The sequence below is a fragment of the Platichthys flesus genome, chromosome 16 (genome assembly GCF_949316205.1).
Source record: "Platichthys flesus chromosome 16, fPlaFle2.1, whole genome shotgun sequence".
In the NCBI taxonomy this organism is placed as follows: Eukaryota; Metazoa; Chordata; class Actinopteri; order Pleuronectiformes; family Pleuronectidae; genus Platichthys; species Platichthys flesus.
Window position 1 is genome coordinate 11166215 of NC_084960.1, and position 16846 is coordinate 11183060.

The 16846-nt window shown below is 42.8% G+C and overlaps 3 protein-coding genes across 4 annotated transcripts; 2 read left to right on the forward strand and 1 right to left on the reverse strand.

Annotated features, from left to right (window-relative positions):
* Positions 1 to 33: 33 nt before the first annotated feature.
* angptl6 (angiopoietin-like 6) lies at positions 34 to 4517 on the reverse strand. The gene is made up of 7 exons (XM_062407136.1): positions 4283 to 4517; positions 3221 to 3716; positions 2978 to 3118; positions 2680 to 2881; positions 1601 to 1794; positions 572 to 842; positions 34 to 483 (listed from the first exon to the last, which is right to left on the reverse strand). The coding sequence occupies exons 2-7, from the start codon at positions 3689 to 3691 to the stop codon at positions 299 to 301; spliced, it is 1464 nt and encodes a 487-aa protein (XP_062263120.1). The 5' UTR covers positions 3692 to 3716; positions 4283 to 4517; the 3' UTR covers positions 34 to 298.
* Positions 4518 to 5897: 1380 nt separating this feature from the next.
* Positions 5898 to 12687, forward strand: LOC133970499 (suppressor of SWI4 1 homolog). The gene is made up of 13 exons (XM_062407338.1): positions 5898 to 6104; positions 6409 to 6579; positions 6947 to 7048; positions 7136 to 7186; positions 7373 to 7543; positions 7745 to 7821; positions 8145 to 8252; positions 8388 to 8511; positions 8599 to 8677; positions 8872 to 9001; positions 9091 to 9248; positions 9332 to 9799; positions 11652 to 12687. The coding sequence occupies exons 1-13, from the start codon at positions 6090 to 6092 to the stop codon at positions 12602 to 12604; spliced, it is 2607 nt and encodes an 868-aa protein (XP_062263322.1). The 5' UTR covers positions 5898 to 6089; the 3' UTR covers positions 12605 to 12687.
* Positions 12688 to 13362: 675 nt separating this feature from the next.
* Positions 13363 to 16215, forward strand: eif3g (eukaryotic translation initiation factor 3, subunit G). Of its 2 annotated transcripts, none has more exons than XM_062408669.1 (10): positions 13363 to 13467; positions 13561 to 13607; positions 14154 to 14245; positions 14743 to 14802; positions 14907 to 15011; positions 15127 to 15322; positions 15421 to 15537; positions 15645 to 15781; positions 15918 to 16024; positions 16105 to 16215. In XM_062408669.1, the coding sequence occupies exons 1-10, from the start codon at positions 13445 to 13447 to the stop codon at positions 16118 to 16120; spliced, it is 900 nt and encodes a 299-aa protein (XP_062264653.1). In that variant the 5' UTR covers positions 13363 to 13444; the 3' UTR covers positions 16121 to 16215. The 2 variants fall into 2 exon arrangements, with proteins under 2 accessions (XP_062264653.1, XP_062264654.1); XM_062408670.1 differs by having other exon boundaries at positions 15421 to 15531.
* The last annotated feature ends 631 nt before the right edge of the window (positions 16216 to 16846 follow it).

The window sequence follows — 16846 nt, forward strand, 5'->3', positions numbered from 1 at the left end:
GTCCAGCTTCTTCACAAAAGTACATACAGGCTCTAATTTGGCACCATTTTATTGAAAAGTTCATAGGAAGTTGAAAAAACATAAATTTTGTCAGGAAATTGCAACACAGAGAACTCGATACATGGCGGCCATCATCCAATGACTCACGGTCTACACACATGTCACTGAAAGGTCTTTAATAAGCATCTAAAGAAAACTTTTAATTTACAGACACAGTTTGAATCCCTTCACACGCGTCTGAGAATCATTCGCATCAGTTGATCACATTTCCTTCTCACATGTTCACATCTCAACTATGTTACGTGGGTTTGATCATCATGGTAACTCGTTTCAGGGAGTAGGACCCTCCGTGAAATTCCGCCCAGTAGACCCCATCCTGGTAGCGGCTGCGATAGTGTCCACCCCGATACCACACCCCATTCAGATTGGAGTGGGCACACATGTGGTACCACCAGCCTCCTTTCTGGTAATGGGCACAGTTACCTGATAACACAACAGCAGGTCAGACAAGAAGTTACTCACATGAAAAGTCACTGAGAAAACAAACAGGGGCAGTGGGAGGAAATCAAACCTGTGTAGCTGTCCTTGTCTCGATCCAGAGTGGTGAAGGCCTTGTTGTTGTGCCACGAGAGCGAGTCCCCTGCATTGCCCTGGTATTGGCCCAACCGCAGTCGGTACCAGTCACTCTCCGGTTCCAGGTGGAAGCTGTCATACTCGGCATACACGTGCCGGCCCTGCCAGTCCTCCAGAGCCACGCGTAGCTTATAATCAGCCTGTTTGGTCAGCCAGTAGAGGTGCTCCAAGCCAAGCCAGTACTCTCCATCTAGGTTCCCAAAGCCTTGCTGTAATATAAAGAAGTTATTTACAGTATATTGTGTTGCCAATTTGCATTTTTTCCTATATTTTTAGGCATGGGTCTGAGGTTATGGGTCAGCTTTTTCCACTACTTATGTCCAGATAGAATTATATCAATAACCATTGGATGCATTCCATTTATAGACATTCATGGTCCCTGGGTGATAAATCATAATTTGGGTGATTCCTGTGTTTTCCTCCAATCCAAATAGCTGTTAACCTGTTTCTACTTTTACGAAATCCATTGGATGTATTGGCAATAACTCATGTACAGACATTCATGGTCCCCAGTAGATGAATCCTCCTGACTTTAGTTATTTTTTCTGACTCTTCCTTTTAAAACAACAGTAACTTTATAGAGCCTTTCAAGTGAGGCTTTACCTGAGTCACTAGGGATGAGAAAAAAATGAAAAGTTTCCACACAAAACAGGACAGAAATAACCAGCACTGACCGCATCAAAGGGCTGGGTGAACAGGTGGTGTTTAAGTAGATTTTTTTTAATGGTGTCCTTAACATTCATGTGACTTTTACAATGAACTGTATTCATCTTTTCCTCCAGCAGCATCATTGGTTCAGAATGTCAATGTGTTTATGAGCAAAACGTTCAAAAATAAAGGCCATTCCCATCAGTCTCAGCTGCACTTCAGATACCATGCTAACATACAAGGCCAAAAAAACTGTAGGCTCTTTACGATTAAAAGAATAATGAACCACAGCGTTATTTTTAAAGATGCACAAAATCACCTTATACTGCTCCCAAGTCCTGAAGAAGTTGACCGACCCATCCTGCCGTCTCTGGATGACAGTCCACCCTCCCTGAGCCTGACTCTGCTCACACCAAGCCTGCATCAGGCGGTTAGCGCTCTGCGGGCGGAGCAGGTATATCCCACTGGTGGTCTCGCCCGATTCCAGCACATGCTGGCAGTCCCGCCATGGCCCTGAGTCGACAGGATAAGAATAAGAAAAATAATAGGAAAATATGTGATATTTTAATATATATATATATATATATATGATCATTTAAATTTTTACTAGTAAGTAATACTGTTATTAGTCAAGTAGAGACACAACTGATCTTCTTTAATTCTTCCCTGAAAACTTCTGAAATGAAGTCAGTGGCTCCGACTATTCATTACTTTCGCACTGACCAAAACCAGTATCTGTAATTTGGACACAAAGAAGTGCCAGTTACAGGGAGTTTTCGGTATTTTGTCTGTTGTTGTGTCCCATCACCACTGTGCCTTCAGCTAATCTGTTCCCTGCTGAGGAATTTTTTCCCAGCTCATGTTCAATGTCTCATGTCACAGTGATGAAATGCACATGGGAATTTGCACAGAGAAAATGTATACATAGAGGAAAGCCTCAAGTGATAATGCCTGTAAGTGCTTTTGCTCCACTCTCACACAAGTGAGATGTGGCAACGCTAAACGTCTTTCATCAGACCTGTTGGAAGACATTGAGTCACACACTTTGTCTCCACTGACTTGTCGGAGGAACGGCACAAATCCTCTACTTTGTCATTTCAAACATTCCAGTTGTGCAAGTTTACGTTCGCAGTGTCGTCTATAGCTCCAACAAGCGCTGTGCTCCATGCATGTGTTCTTATTATAAATCCCCCTCTGCTCGGATAAGAGCTGTTTCTGACATTGTTTAGGCATTCCCAGTGAGATAGGGCTCCCACCAGCAGGTCACTGACTCCATCAGCCTCTGCTGCTTATCGGAGCAGTTAAATCACTCTGACAGAAGATTGGCGCACTTTATACACACAGGTTTGAGTCTCATCAAGCGCTTCTTGCTAAAAGACACGTTTGACTTGTGTGTACCTGGAGTCTTTGTGACGGGGGAACTAATGAAAGGGGGGGCTGTAGGAGTGTTGGTGCTGGGGAGGTTATGAACTCGCTCGATTTTTTCCTGCTGTGGCGGAGGAGCACTTTGGTCCCTTTGAACGTCGTTGGTCATTTCGCTGGCTTCAGAGCTGTAATTAGGATGCACGTTAGACTGGATTTTGGGTGGTTCAGTCATCACCTGGTCGGACCGAGACAAAAACAACACATCCATCTCAGTTCCTGTGTATAAATCGGGCACAAGCTTGCAACATGCAGACCACAGATGGTTTCCTACCACGGAGGGCTGGTGGGCGGAGTCCCTGCACTGGCACTGCTTTTCCAGGCGAGCAATAAACTGGGTCTGGGAGCTCAACATGGAAGTGATGGCTCCATATTTCTTCTCCAGCTCCCTGTAATTGCTGGACACCTGCAGGGCCTGAGATGTCCCATCCCCCAGAACAGACACAGGATGAGTTTGACCATGTGGCTTCGCTGTGACATGAATCAAACTTCAAGAGGACTGCATGGCTCTGCTCACCTGTGTTGTAGCATTGAGCAGCAGGTTCTCCACCCTTCGCTGCTCCGAGGCCTGGTCCTTTTGGTTGATGATTTCCTGCAGCAGCTGGGCGTAAAGCTGGGTGATGCGTGAGTTCAGGCTGTTACTCTCTTTGCGCAGGGCTCTTACCTCCACGGCAAGGGTGCCCTCCTGGTCCAGTTGGCCCCTGAACTTCTCCATCTCTTCCTGCTGTCGCCTGAGCTCCGCCCGCAGCGCTGCCACCTCAGACTGGTTGCCAGTGGCAGACTGTGTGTTCAAACACAGCGCCCCTGTCAGTTTTTGCTGGGGGACAATGAAGGTGTAGGAGCACCGGCCTCCGTTTGTATCTGAGGACCGTGATGGCCGTTTCTGAGTGTTATTTCCATTGGCCCCCTCCCTCCGTCCACCAGCTTCTGGTATGTTCACACAGAGGGTTAGAAAAAGAGTCAGGCCTATCGTCAGTGTCTTCTCCATGAATGTGATCAGCTTCTGGTGACACCTTGGAAGTGGAGGAAAGGACATGATGAGAATGACTACCAGCTCCCACATATCACCTGATAATGTTTGACTGAGCCTTTATAACTATTATGACACTTTGACAAAAAGACGTCAACTTTGACTTCCAGGAAAACTGAGTGTTGTGGGTTCCCACTGTCTGCCAGATGTTTCCTCAAAGTCAAAGTACGCCCATTTGCCCCTGGCTGGAATTTATTAGCAGGTCAACACTGATGGGTGAAAAGTCAACACAGATCAGCCAGAATCAACACACCTCCATCTCACAGTCAACAGACGGCTCGGCTCCACATCCAACCACAACCACCACGGTCAACACCATAAACACATGAATCAATACCAACATCTTAAACAAGCATCTTCTCTATCTCAAGGAAAAGCATCACAAGACCCACCAGTAGAAATCTGAAACAAACCACCAGGAAAAGGGAATTATTTTTCCAGTAGATAAATAACAATATGGAGGATAATGATGTGACCTCAATGTCATTGTAAATACATTTAAGTCTTCCTAAAAATAGATTGTTTTCGAAAAGACCAATCATTACTTACTGTAGCAGCTGGAAGGTGTTTTGAGAAGTCTTTGCTCTTTTCCAGTAGGAAAAACTTCTAGCACCAGCTGATGTAGAGTTAAGGCAAAGACATTTTAGAAATCACATCTTTAGGAGTCACATAAATGAGCCGCTTCTTCCAAATAAAGAGACATCTGTGATCTTCTCTAATGTTAGGGTGAAGCAGATGCAGTAGGTTTTGTCAGGGGTCAGACCAGCTCTGTCTTCCCTGTGGAGTCTGTCCCAGGACCTCTCAAGAAGGAGACAACTAATTACACATTGTCCGAATGGCTCCGCCTCCCAGTGCTGGTTGTTGAGCTGGGTGTTGAGTGCAGGAGTCTCCTCCTCCCTCTGCCATCATTGACCTGCTGCCCTTACACAAACTCTACAGAGCTCAACTACACCAATGCAGTTGTTTCCACTTTGAAAAACCTCATTGTTGAAACATATTTGGTTCAATTGATAGCCTTCATCTTCCCGTGTGCAGAAAGCATGCCGTCTCTGTTCAATGTGAGATACAGTTTAAACAAATATGTTGACAAAAAACACAGTTTAATTGTCAATTTTACTTCAGCCTACACACATTGGAACTTGTATTCTGCAAGGTCCTCTTGACTATTCACAGCTTTATCTTCTATTTGACTAAAGCAGTGGTGGAAAAAGTCTAGTTTTTATTTAACTAAAAGTAGCAATATAAAAAAGAACTGCATCTAAAATCTTAATTAATTAAAAGTATAAAATTATATCATAAAATAAGTACTTTAAGAGTTTGTCACAGATGTCAAAAATGAAGTTCTGTACTGCTTGTTGCTTTAATCCATCTACATTTTTAATATTTGAATACATACATTTGCAAAGTAACTTAATACTGTTATTGTCAAATAAAGAAGGTGGATTACGATCATTATTTCTTTATATATAGTGAAGTAGAAGTAAAATACCATATCTGTTAGAGAGCATGAACAAACATGTACATTCAGTGTGGTGAGTTGTGAGTGTGTTGCTCTTGATTACGATCACGCCCCAAACTGCATGTTGTTCTATATTTGCTTGTGAATCAGTTGTACTGTTCTACCGATATGATGAAAGTAGAACTTGTGACCAGCCCTGTTTTTTTTCACCCTTTAACCACATCCCCATCACCAATGCTTTCTTCGCTGTGGCTAGTGTGAATATATAAGGAACTGGCTGTTAACTGTAGTCGGTTATGAGGGGAGCTCCTGCTTTGGATTACGTGTGTTTGCTGGTTTCTGCTGGTCACCATCAGAAACTGCAGCAATACTGCAAGAGCTTTCTAAATCATTTTTAGCCAAATGTGTGAAATAAATACAGAACAAATAAGACTGAGGGCCAATAATCACAATTTAGAACATAGGACAAGAAAGAGAATATCAGTTGTTCATCTACCGCATTATCCAGGCCTGCCACCAATTGATGTTATGGGATGTTAAGGGACATGTCTTTAGGGCATGAATCAGTAAAAGAAGAAGACACCATTCAGTGGACACATTTAGACAGGGCCTTCTGGACAGTGGCTTGCCGGCAGGAGGCGTGCTAGCCCGCGGCACTATGATTGTTACTGCCTATATATCCGGTTCAGCTCGGAACTAGGAAGCAGACACGCGAGAAACACCGGAGTTATTTAGCGTGACACACAGTGCTTGAGCCATGTGCCACACGTCGTGTCGAGTCCACAGTTGAAAAGTTGTCTCCGGGTGTTTGCTGTCATTATGATCGTGGTTTGTTTTTGTAGTACAAATACACTGCGGCGCGTTTAGTGTCACTTTGCTCCTCGTGTCGCGGAAAAAATGGGGAAATCAAAGGTAGGTAACGGCCTAGGCTAACAGGTTAGCATTAGCTGATCATACTGAAGAGGCTGTTGAACAACTGTTCTTAAGTGAAAAGGTGTAGCTTGTGTTAAAGAAGTTAAATCATAGTAGAGCTGTGTTTGTTGGTGGATGTGTGACGGCGTTAGCAAAGCCCCTTGACATCCGCATTAGCCACATCTTTAGCCGAGGCAACGTGCGTTTAAATCGCCTTTTCCCTCAAACTCTTACTTTTCAATCCTCTCAGCGTTACTTCAATGTGTTAACGGTCGTGTCATTTGTTCGTGTGTGTTTCTCTCAGACCAAGAACCAGAAGAAATCCCGAGTCGCAGCGAACCATGTGGCCGAGCACACGTACGGAGCTGTGCCCCACTCCTTCGTCTTCCACCGGGGTCAGGTCGGGAAAAACGTGGGTCAGCTCCTCCTGGACGTGCGGAAGGTCCTGGAGCCCTACACCGCCGAGTCTCTGAAGGTATTGTCTTGCTCATATTCCACTCATATTTTATATATTTCCTTATATTTAAGTATTGCATGGCACTTGTTATTCCTTACTTTTGGCTCTTGCTGCTGTAATAATGCAAATCCCACCATCATGAGACTAAAGGATATTATCATCGTATCCTAGCTGCAGGAAGTTTCATCTAAGAACTGCTGCAGTTTTTTTAAATTATACCAGAAAAGTAGAAGTGTGTGTGTGTGGGAGGCAGGCATGATTTTAAGTTTTGAATGTAATGCAACGGTTTTCCTGAGAAACTGTATGACACAACATGATTTGTCTCCTCAGGTTGTCAGAGTCCCATTGCCTGATCTGTTTTCTTATTCTTTTTATTTTACACCAGGTCAGGAAAAAGAACGTGCTGAAAGATTTTGTGTCCATCGCAGGACCCCTGGGAGTGACACACTTCATGATCTTTAGCAAGACCCCCAGCAGTATCAACATGGTGAGATCCCATCATAGTTGAGGACTCGGATCCCCCCCCCCCCCCCGTTAAGTCTTTAATCTAACAAAGATTTTCTCTTCCTCTCAGAGACTTGCTCGACTTCCCAAAGGCCCCACGCTTCATTTCAGAGTGCTCAAGGTAACTGCTGTTTGAAATCATCCATACAAATTGACGCAGGGGCTCAGAAGATGAGGATTTAATATTTTGACTGTTGAGTGATCTTTTTCAAAGTAAACGTACTGATGCGCCCAAAGTGACTGTCATTTTAAAGCATTTCCTTTTCTCCCCCTGTTTTTAAATACTCTCAAATTATTTCCCCCTCAGTACTCTCTCATCAAAGATGTGATTTCAACTCTGAAGAAGCACCGGATGCACGAGCAGCAGTTCTCACATCATCCACTACTCATCCTCAATAACTTTGGAACTGATGGCATGCACATTAAACTCATGGCCACCATGTTCCAAAACATGTTTCCTTCCATTAATGTGCACAAGGTACGTTTGGCCCACTGAACCGTTGCATTAGAGAGCGTGAGAGGTTTAAAGCCTTGTTGGCATGATGAGAGTATAGTCTTCCGATTTCCCCTGACGATTCATCAAAAGTAAACGCTATCTGACCTTTTAAGGCTTAAATGATGTTTTGCTTTCAAACTTGAGTGTGAATTCAAGTGATAAATGCAGAGTTTCTTTTTTCAGGTAAGCCTGAACAACATCAAGCGGTGTGTGCTGCTGAATTACAACCCAGAGACTGAGCAAATAGAGTTTCGGCATTAGTAAGTAAATCTGTTTTGTCATTAATACTAAAGTGGAAGTCATTTTTTTTAACCGTGTCTGTTAGAAAAACGCAAAGTGCTTTCAAATGTTAGTTATGTCACAGTATTTCATCGTTTTGAAAGGAAAACCCCCAAAAATAATTTTCATGTAACAAACCCTGAAATGACGCTTGGGCTCAGATGATGACAAATCAGGACTTGACTGTCAAGTGATGTTTGTTCAAAGTAAACGCACTGATGGGCCTCGAGACGTTTACTGTAACTACTGCCATGTATTGATGAGATGTCAAAGTGACCCAGATGATCTTGTTCCCACCCTGCAGCAGCCTGAAGGTCGTCCCTGTGGGCATGAGCCGCGGAGTCAAGAAGCTGATGCAGGAGCGGTGTCCCAACATGAACAAGTTCGAGGACATCAGTGAGCTGCTGATTAAGTAAGGTTCTAGCGAAGGTTTAACTCGTATATTCCTCCTGAAGCCACAGGGAACTACATCCCCTCTGCAGCTGCATTATCATCTGCCGAGTTGTTGACATGAAGTTGGGTCTAAACAGTTGTGCTTTTCTCTCAGGGGGGCGAACCTTTCAGAGAGTGAAGCAGAACAAGACGGGGACCACAACATCACCGAGCTGCCGCAGGTCTACTCTGGAAGAGGCAACATGCCGTCCCAACAGAGTGCTGTCCGTTTGACCGAGGCGAGTATCCAGAGGGATTTGTTTAGAAAACAACGTTAAGCTGCTGCTGGGATTGAAGCTGAACTTGTTGTTTTTGTTGTTCCACAGATTGGTCCTCGCATGACTCTGCAGCTGACGAAGATCCAAGAAGGCATGGGAGAAGGAAATGTCCTCTATCATACAATGAGTGAGTCATTTTTGCATTCAGTCATCTCTCTGCTCGCTGTTTAGGTGTACATGATGAAAAAAACAGTATGAATTCCATGATCTCTCTCTAAAAGTAAACGCTTACTGATACACCTACTGCTTACTTTATGACATCTTCATCCAGCACTAACTGTTCCTCACCCGATATTTTCTTTGGAACTATGTTTTTTACAGTCACCAAAACAGAGGAGGAAATACAGGAGATCCTGAACAGGAAGGAAGCCCAGTTAAAGGTGAAGGCGGATCGGAGGAAGAGACAGGCGCAGAACGTTGCTCAGAAAAAAGAGATGCGAGAAGAGAACAGGTAAGTTGACCCTGAAGAAGATTTTAAATCTTATGTCTGTAATTTGTTTTACATTTGGCCTGAGTGTAATTCTTTTTCATCATCAACAGGATAAAGAGTCTGGCGGGCATTAAGCGGAAACGCGATGAGGAAGAAGACGACAGTGAGGTGGAGGATCCCGGGAGGCAAGACGGTGCCACAGCTCCTCATGTGTCAGACGACGAGGAGGAGTACTACAGGCAGGCTGTGGGAGAGGAGCCAGATGAAGGTGAGTAATGATGGACTAAAATGTTGGAGCTTGAATCTTGTTTTAATGTTATTTAGTTATTTAAATTTTTTTTCTGTTTGCAGACATGTTCCCAGCCAAAAAACCGAGGCGGAGACCAGAGCATGGACCTCCCCGGCAGAGGAGACATGACGGACCATCGAAATCACCAAAGAGAGGTGGTCCAGAAGGCTCGCACAGAGACCACACGGGAAAAGGTTTCAAGAAATTCGGGGACAGGGAGAAACCATTTGGAAACAAAATGAAGCCTGGAGGAAAGGCATTCGGGGCTAAGAAATTTGGTGACAGAGAAGGTAAATTTGGTGACAGAAAAAGCAAATTTGGTGACAGAGAAGGTAAATTTGGTGACAGAAAAAGCAAATTTGGTGACAGGGAAAGCAAATTTGGTGGAAAGAAGAAATTTGATGGGAAGAAAACGTTTGGAAAGAAAAACATGGACAACTCGTTCAAATCTAAAGGTCAGAAAAGCAAAGATGGCTTCAAGAAGAAAGGTATGGGAGCGAAGCAAGGATTCAAACAGAGGAAGGGAAAAGGTTGAACCAACCTACTTCCCAGACTCAGGACATTGAATGTGTAATTATTTTGACGCACCAGGTGGCAGCAAATATCCATTTGCCATCGGTGAAAGTTTGTATTGACAGTTTGTTTGTTGCTGAACGTCAGCAGGGGGACAGAAGTGAAGATGAAAGTTGTATATTTTCACACTGTATGAAATAATATTGAAAATGTATTTGTTCAATAAATTGTTTAAAATATATCTTTTTGACTTGGTGGAGGAAAAGGAACCCGGCAAAATGAAGGGTGCAAATCGACTTGTATGATAACAAGACTTCCAATAACAGGACTAATGATGAAACTATTAACAGAGTAAGTGATTGTGTTTGCTGAGCAGGGTCATGGGGGCGGTAGCGAATCAGCATCACATATCTGCAGCGAGATTGTAAAGCATGATGGGACTGCAGAGTTATAGTAACATGCACCAATGGGATATGAAAAGGAGAAGAGCATCATAACCTGAGGACGGTCAAAGACAAACCTGAGCCAGCCCTCAACACAAACTTAATCCAAAAACTTTATTCTGTCCCGAAGAAATGAGTAGAGATGAAGGGGGGAAAAAGGTTCATATCAGTTATTGGGTCTCTGAATTTAATGAATGAAATAAAAAAATAGAATCCTTTGATAAAATGCTGATATTCAGAGGAAATATTAAATGACTATGTAATGAATTACTCCAGTGCTTCTCTGATTTTGAATATGCAGCGGTTGACAAACATTCAGGATAGCAGGTCTGAACTGTTATAACAACTACAGTCTATACAATTACTTTTTCGGTTGGTTGACTTAAAATCAGTGGAAAAAGATTTCCAACAAAATTCATAAAATCTGAGTGATTACACAGAATTGGGGAAAAATCCGATACGCATTTGTATTTTGGTAGTTCATAATATATACATTAGGTAGAATGGCACTCAGTAGAGCGCAGAGGAGGCCAAGACAAAGATTTTTCAAAGTAAAGTCCAACATTTTTGAAAGATACTTTGAAAAGTATCTTAATCTAAATAGTAAATATGTTTGATTTTAAGTATGCAGGTAGTCAGAGAGGTCCTGAACACAGCCATATCAGTCTATCTAGAACTATTGATCAAAGTGTTTTTACAGTACTTTGAAGTATCCAGAAATGAGCTACTTGAAGCTAAAAATGTGTGATTTTTATTTTGTATAATCTCTAAATTGATACTGTCAAAATGCTATTCATAAAAATGACACGTGAGACGATATAAACTTCTTGTGAATATAATCCAATCCATTTACTTTTCAATTATGCATTTTGTATATGCTCCATGTCAACCGTTTATTTTGAAAAAACGCTTTTGATGCGTTAACCATAAATGTCAGTATCTGAGTGCAGTAGAATTTCTGTGTCGGCTGATTTGACCACAGAGACGCGAGTGTCGGCTGGCTTGACAGCAGTTGTGTTTCAGACGTCTGACTGAGATGCTGTTGCAACACTGCTCGATCTTTATAACCAGTGTGTTTTCAAATGCACGGGTGTCACAGTTTTGCTTCTTCAAATTGCGAAACTCTTGCAGAGCGTAAGAGGAAATGTTCATGTGCAGCAGCTCACCGCGGCTAACTAACATCTCTCTGCTGTGGTATTTTGGTCACACCTTTTCTTACTTCGGAGATGAACACTTGGGTTTCTCCTTCACGCCACAGTGCACTGCAAAATCTGCCTTTCAGTAAGTAGAGATTGACATTTTATAATTGTTAAATCATTTCATTCCAGATCATTTTAAAAAGTCTTCTAACTTCCTATAAGGAAACATACAAATCATATGAGCGATTATAAAACGTTTGTCAAAATAATTCCATTTCTAGATCTATGACAACTTAATAAACTTCAGCACGAGAGCAAGATGGTGAACAATTCCACAGACTGTACGAATTTTCAAGAAGACCTGCTGCCCTGGTTGTACGGGGTTGAGTTCGTCGTGGCCCTGACAGGAAACCTCTTTGCCCTGTGGCTGCTGGTGGTCAGAGAGAGAAGGAACTGGCACACCGGCGTTGTCTTGTCCTGCAACCTGGCCATCAGCGACCTGCTCTACATCCTCACCCTGCCTCTGCTGATTGTCTACTACTCAAAGGGGAAACACTGGATGTTTGGTCAAGCCGCATGTAAGATCGAGAGGTTCCTCTTCAACTGCAACCTCTACGTGAGCATCTTCTTCATCATGGCCATAAGTGTGAACCGGTGCATTGCCCTCATGTTTCCCTTCTTCACCCGTTCCTACGTGCTGCCTGCCCACGCCAAAGCCGCCAGTGTGGTCATCTGGGTGGTCGTGGGAGTCATTTCCTGCCCTGTGTGGAAATTTGCCACTCAAAATGAGTACGAAAACAAGACTGTGTGTGTGTCCTATGGTTATCAGAATCCTGCAGATAAAATCCCTCACTTCAATTACAAAGTATTTCTGGCTGTGTTTGGGTGCCTCGTTCCCTTCATGGTGACTTTCACTTCTTACTGTCTGGTGATCTCGGTGGTGTGGAAAAGTGTCAGTATAACAACACTGGAGAAACGCAAGGTCGCTCTGTTGGTCGGAGTGGTGGTTGTGCTGTATGCTGTTTCCTTTGTGCCGTACCATGTCTTTCAGACCTGGAAACTGTATCTGGAAATGCACAACCACCCCGACACTGGGTGCTGGGTTTCCAACATATACCAAGTGTCCAAGGCCCTGGCGACCCTGAACATGTGCCTGCACCCAGTCCTTTACATGGCATTGTTTGACAGTATAAGAGTAGCGTGTTGTGGGAAGAGCTTGGAGGAGGACTTCTATATTTAAATGTAATAACGTTTCCACAGAAATTATATCTCACAACGATCTTTGCCATATTATTTTGTCTGTATTATCAACTCTGACACATAACAATCTGTAATAAAACATTTGTTGCTATAATGTGCTAATTCATTAATCTATGATTATCATCTTCCTCATGCACTTCCTGTCTTAGTTAGATAATGAAAAAAAAGGGGATGTAAGATAAGTTGATTTTAATATATTTAAGAGGCCAAAAGACGGGGCAAGTATTTTGCCATGAACAACAACAACAAAACTAAAATGTGAAAAGTCTTGTGCAATCAATTATTTTATATTTCAATCATTTTTCTCCCTGAATAGAGAAGTGTGTCATTAAGCCAGCATAATCATTCTCAGGAAAAGGGGAAAAAAGGAAAATTCCTTGCTATAAATAAAACTCACTAACCATTTACCCTCGTTTTTTATTATAGTGAACTCAACATATTTCATTTGCTGGTCGGGCCAATAATTAATCAATCAAAAACTGTCAGATATTGATTGATTGATTATTAAAAATTGTTGTTTGCAGCAATGGGATTAAAAACATGACCTCCAAGTAAACTACAATAATAAACACAGAAACCCTCTCCAAGACAGGAGAGGATAGAGGATAATTATTGTTTCATCACCACATAAAACTCATATAATAAAATCCCTTTTTAAAAACAAAACAAGAGCGACATAATGTACGACTCTTATTGTGAAGCTGGAAGTTAAACAGAAACCTCTACTTTTATTGCAAAGTTAAAGTACCGGAAGCCTGTGGTGGCGCCCCCGCTCGCTTCTTGCGCTCTTTCCGGTCGTGAAGCTAAGCTAGCCGAGAGGATGCCGTCGATGGAATACGACGAGTGAGTGTTATCACAAACGTTTTAATCATACCTGCGGCCACCGGATGTTTGTATCCTCAGATCTAAATGTTCATTTCCCCTTCTCTCCCTCAGCTCCAAGCCCAGCTGGGCGGACCAAGTCGAGGAGGAAGGAGATGAAGGTAACGCGCTGGTTAGCTTTGTTAGCCGCTGTTAGCTACTGTTACAGTCCGGAGCCCAAAGGAGGAGGCCGGCGAGGCGGCTTCGACTTCCACGTGGCTGCCCGGCATAACCTCCATCTTAGATACACTCACCATCAGATGCTTTCATTATCAACTTAAAAAGACGTTAGACTGACTGACATTTACCGATGATTCTTCCATCTACTGGGTGATCAACCTGTGGACAGTGGCGCAGGCTGTCACCCAGTAACAGGCAGCTAGCGAGCCTAGCGAGCCTAGCGCTAGCATGCTATCTATAGTTCTGGCTTTTGTTGGATATAAAGTGGATATGATTGATCTTGCAGTAAGAGAGTGATGACTACATATAGTAACTTTATACTCTTATCTGAGTTCTGCTAAACATGTCCCCTGTTGCCCGCACTGGCATATCTGGTGCAACATCTGCATATGTTGATTTGTGAATCAGCTCAACCCAAAGGGAAGAGATGAGGAGAGACATCGTCTCGCTTGTCTAACATCTGGCTGAACTTGATGCTCTTTTCACAGGCACACTACCACCTCCCAAGGAAGTCATCAAGGGAAACATTAAAACCACCACTGACTATAAAATAGACGAAGAGGAGGGAAAGAAGTTCAAGGTAAATGGACCACATTTGTTTTATTTGTTATATCTGCCAATGTTAATCAGGGTTTGTTTGTGTAGGACAACGTTACATGGCTGCAGCGTCAACAAGATAGTGTAAGATTGAATGGTACATACACTTTTGCTATGAGATTGTGGTACAGAGGTATTTATTAGCGTAGGTTTCACATTTCTGTAGTATAGTGGTAACTGTAACCTAATGCAGTTATGATTATTGATTTACATTCTAATATCCTGACTGATTTGACTTGTAAAAGCAGTAGATTATGTTCATTGGTTATTATACAACCGGTTCTCTGCCCCTCCTTGAAGTAAAGTGTATTTTCTAGCTTTAAAATACATTTTTAATGTTCATAAGATTTCTCTCACTAGAGTTTTGATAAACTGAATGCATCATGACATTTGTTTTAATTGGCATCTCAGTTGGTTTGTAAGGGTGATCCATTTTGACCATGGTAAAACAAATAAGTATTTGCTGTCTTTATCTTTTAGATTGTGCGGACCTTCAAGATCGAGACTAGAAAAGCCTCAAAAGCTGTGGCCCGCAGAAAGGTGGGTTCCCGAACTGAGCGTAGTTGAAACTAAGGTCACTTGGAAATAAACATGACTCTGGCTGAGGTCAGCTGTTGATGTATGTGCTTGTTCACTCATTTCAGAACTGGAAGAAATTCGGTACCTCCGAGTTTGATTCACCTGGTCCTAATGTGGCCACCACCACAGTCAGTGACGATGTCTATATGACGTTCCTCTCAAGCAAGGAGGTGAGGATGCAATGTGGGCAAATGGGTTTCGTCCTGCTGCTTACTGCCGTGCCAACAAACGCGTAGTTTACTCTGTAATTTGCTGTGTCTGAGTACAGTGTCTTGAAACTTGCAGGACTTGAACGCCACAGACCAAGAGGAGGATCCCATGAACAAACTGAAGGGACAGAAGATTGTGTCTTGCCGAATCTGTAAAGGTGACCATTGGACAACCCGCTGTCCGTACAAGGACACCCTGGGCCCCATGCAGAAGGAGTTGGCTGATCAGCTTGGGCTTTCCACCTCAGACCCGACCAAGCCTCCTGGATCCGGTACCATAACCTTTACAGTTTGAAAAATTTGATTTGCTTTTTTGTGTTCAAGACTCGGTTTTATGAATGCGCTCTGTTTCCCTCTGTGGAACCGACAGAACCAGAGCCTGCACAGCCATCGCTGGGGAGTAAGACAGGGAAGTATGTCCCCCCGAGCCTGAGGGATGGAGGCACGAGAAGAGGGGAGTCGATGCAGCCTAACCGCAGAGGTGGGGGTAATTATTGTTCCAAATTTAACCACGAACCCACACCCACACCATACTTAATCATTATACAGCAGCAGGTTATTGCTCATAGGTAACTACTGTGCCTTCCCCGCCAGCTGATGACAATGCCACCATCCGTGTGACCAATCTTTCTGAGGACACCCGTGAGACTGACTTGCAGGAGCTTTTCAGGCCGTTTGGCTCCATCTCCAGGATTTATCTGGCCAAGGACAAGAATACTGGACAGTCGAAGGTCAGTGTCCATGTTAACAATGCAAAAATGTGCACTTTTAATGTTAAAAGGAGGAGTTTTTTTTCCCCATTGTGATTGGCAATGAAAATAAACATGGTCCAGCTCTCTGATCAATCAACTGCTTGGCTTCCCGCAGGGCTTTGCCTTCATCAGTTTCCATCGTCGGGAGGATGCAGCCAGGGCTATTGCAGGAGTGTCAGGATTTGGATATGATCATCTTATTCTCAATGTTGAATGGGCCAAGTAAGTTAATTTTCCGTTTTGTCAAGTAACTGTAAGTCTGTTATTTATTCTTGCTGCTAACCTTTAGCTTCTCTTTGCAGACCGTCCAACAACTAAGGAATCTGGCAGAATATATTCCGAGATGAAGCCAGATTTGATTGTTGTGGTAAAATGTGGCTGTTACCAAAAGAGAATAAAGAGTAATTGTCACATTTCTTGGTTATTTTGCTCATTTCCAACTTTTGCTCTGACTACAACTCTGTTATGAACTTGAAGCCAGAATCAGAAGCACAGCATTTCCTGTCAAGATGTTAGTGGAAGATGAGCATTCGAATTCCAATCAAACCAATTATGTGCTAGATTTCGCTGTGCTGAGCATGAATTGATTTTATGCAGTGTTATGATTTTTAGCACTTTCTTCTGAGATAAAATTGATACGATGAATGGCTTTTCACAGTCGGTAAACAGTTGAATCTGATGCCAATTCTTCGAATCTAGTATTTACGTAATTAAGCAGCTGTAATAAACAACTAGAGTCTTGTAGAGATTGCAAGGTTTTGTTTGACAAATTGTACTTGTCTCACCGTACAGTGAAGTTATAAGGGTCTCTACACAAACATGTTAAAACATTTTAAAAACCCTGATTTGATCACAGAAAAGAAACACATTAAATTAGCTTGTCTCTAAAGATTGCATTTAACGACTGATTCAAATCAGACATTTGACAGGGTACATGGTATTTTTGACAAGTCAGGAGTTGTATTAACACCAATCAGGGCCAACAGCACCATGCACTTGCTAGGGAACTTGAAGAAAACATCACATGGGGAAGAAGGGTCAATC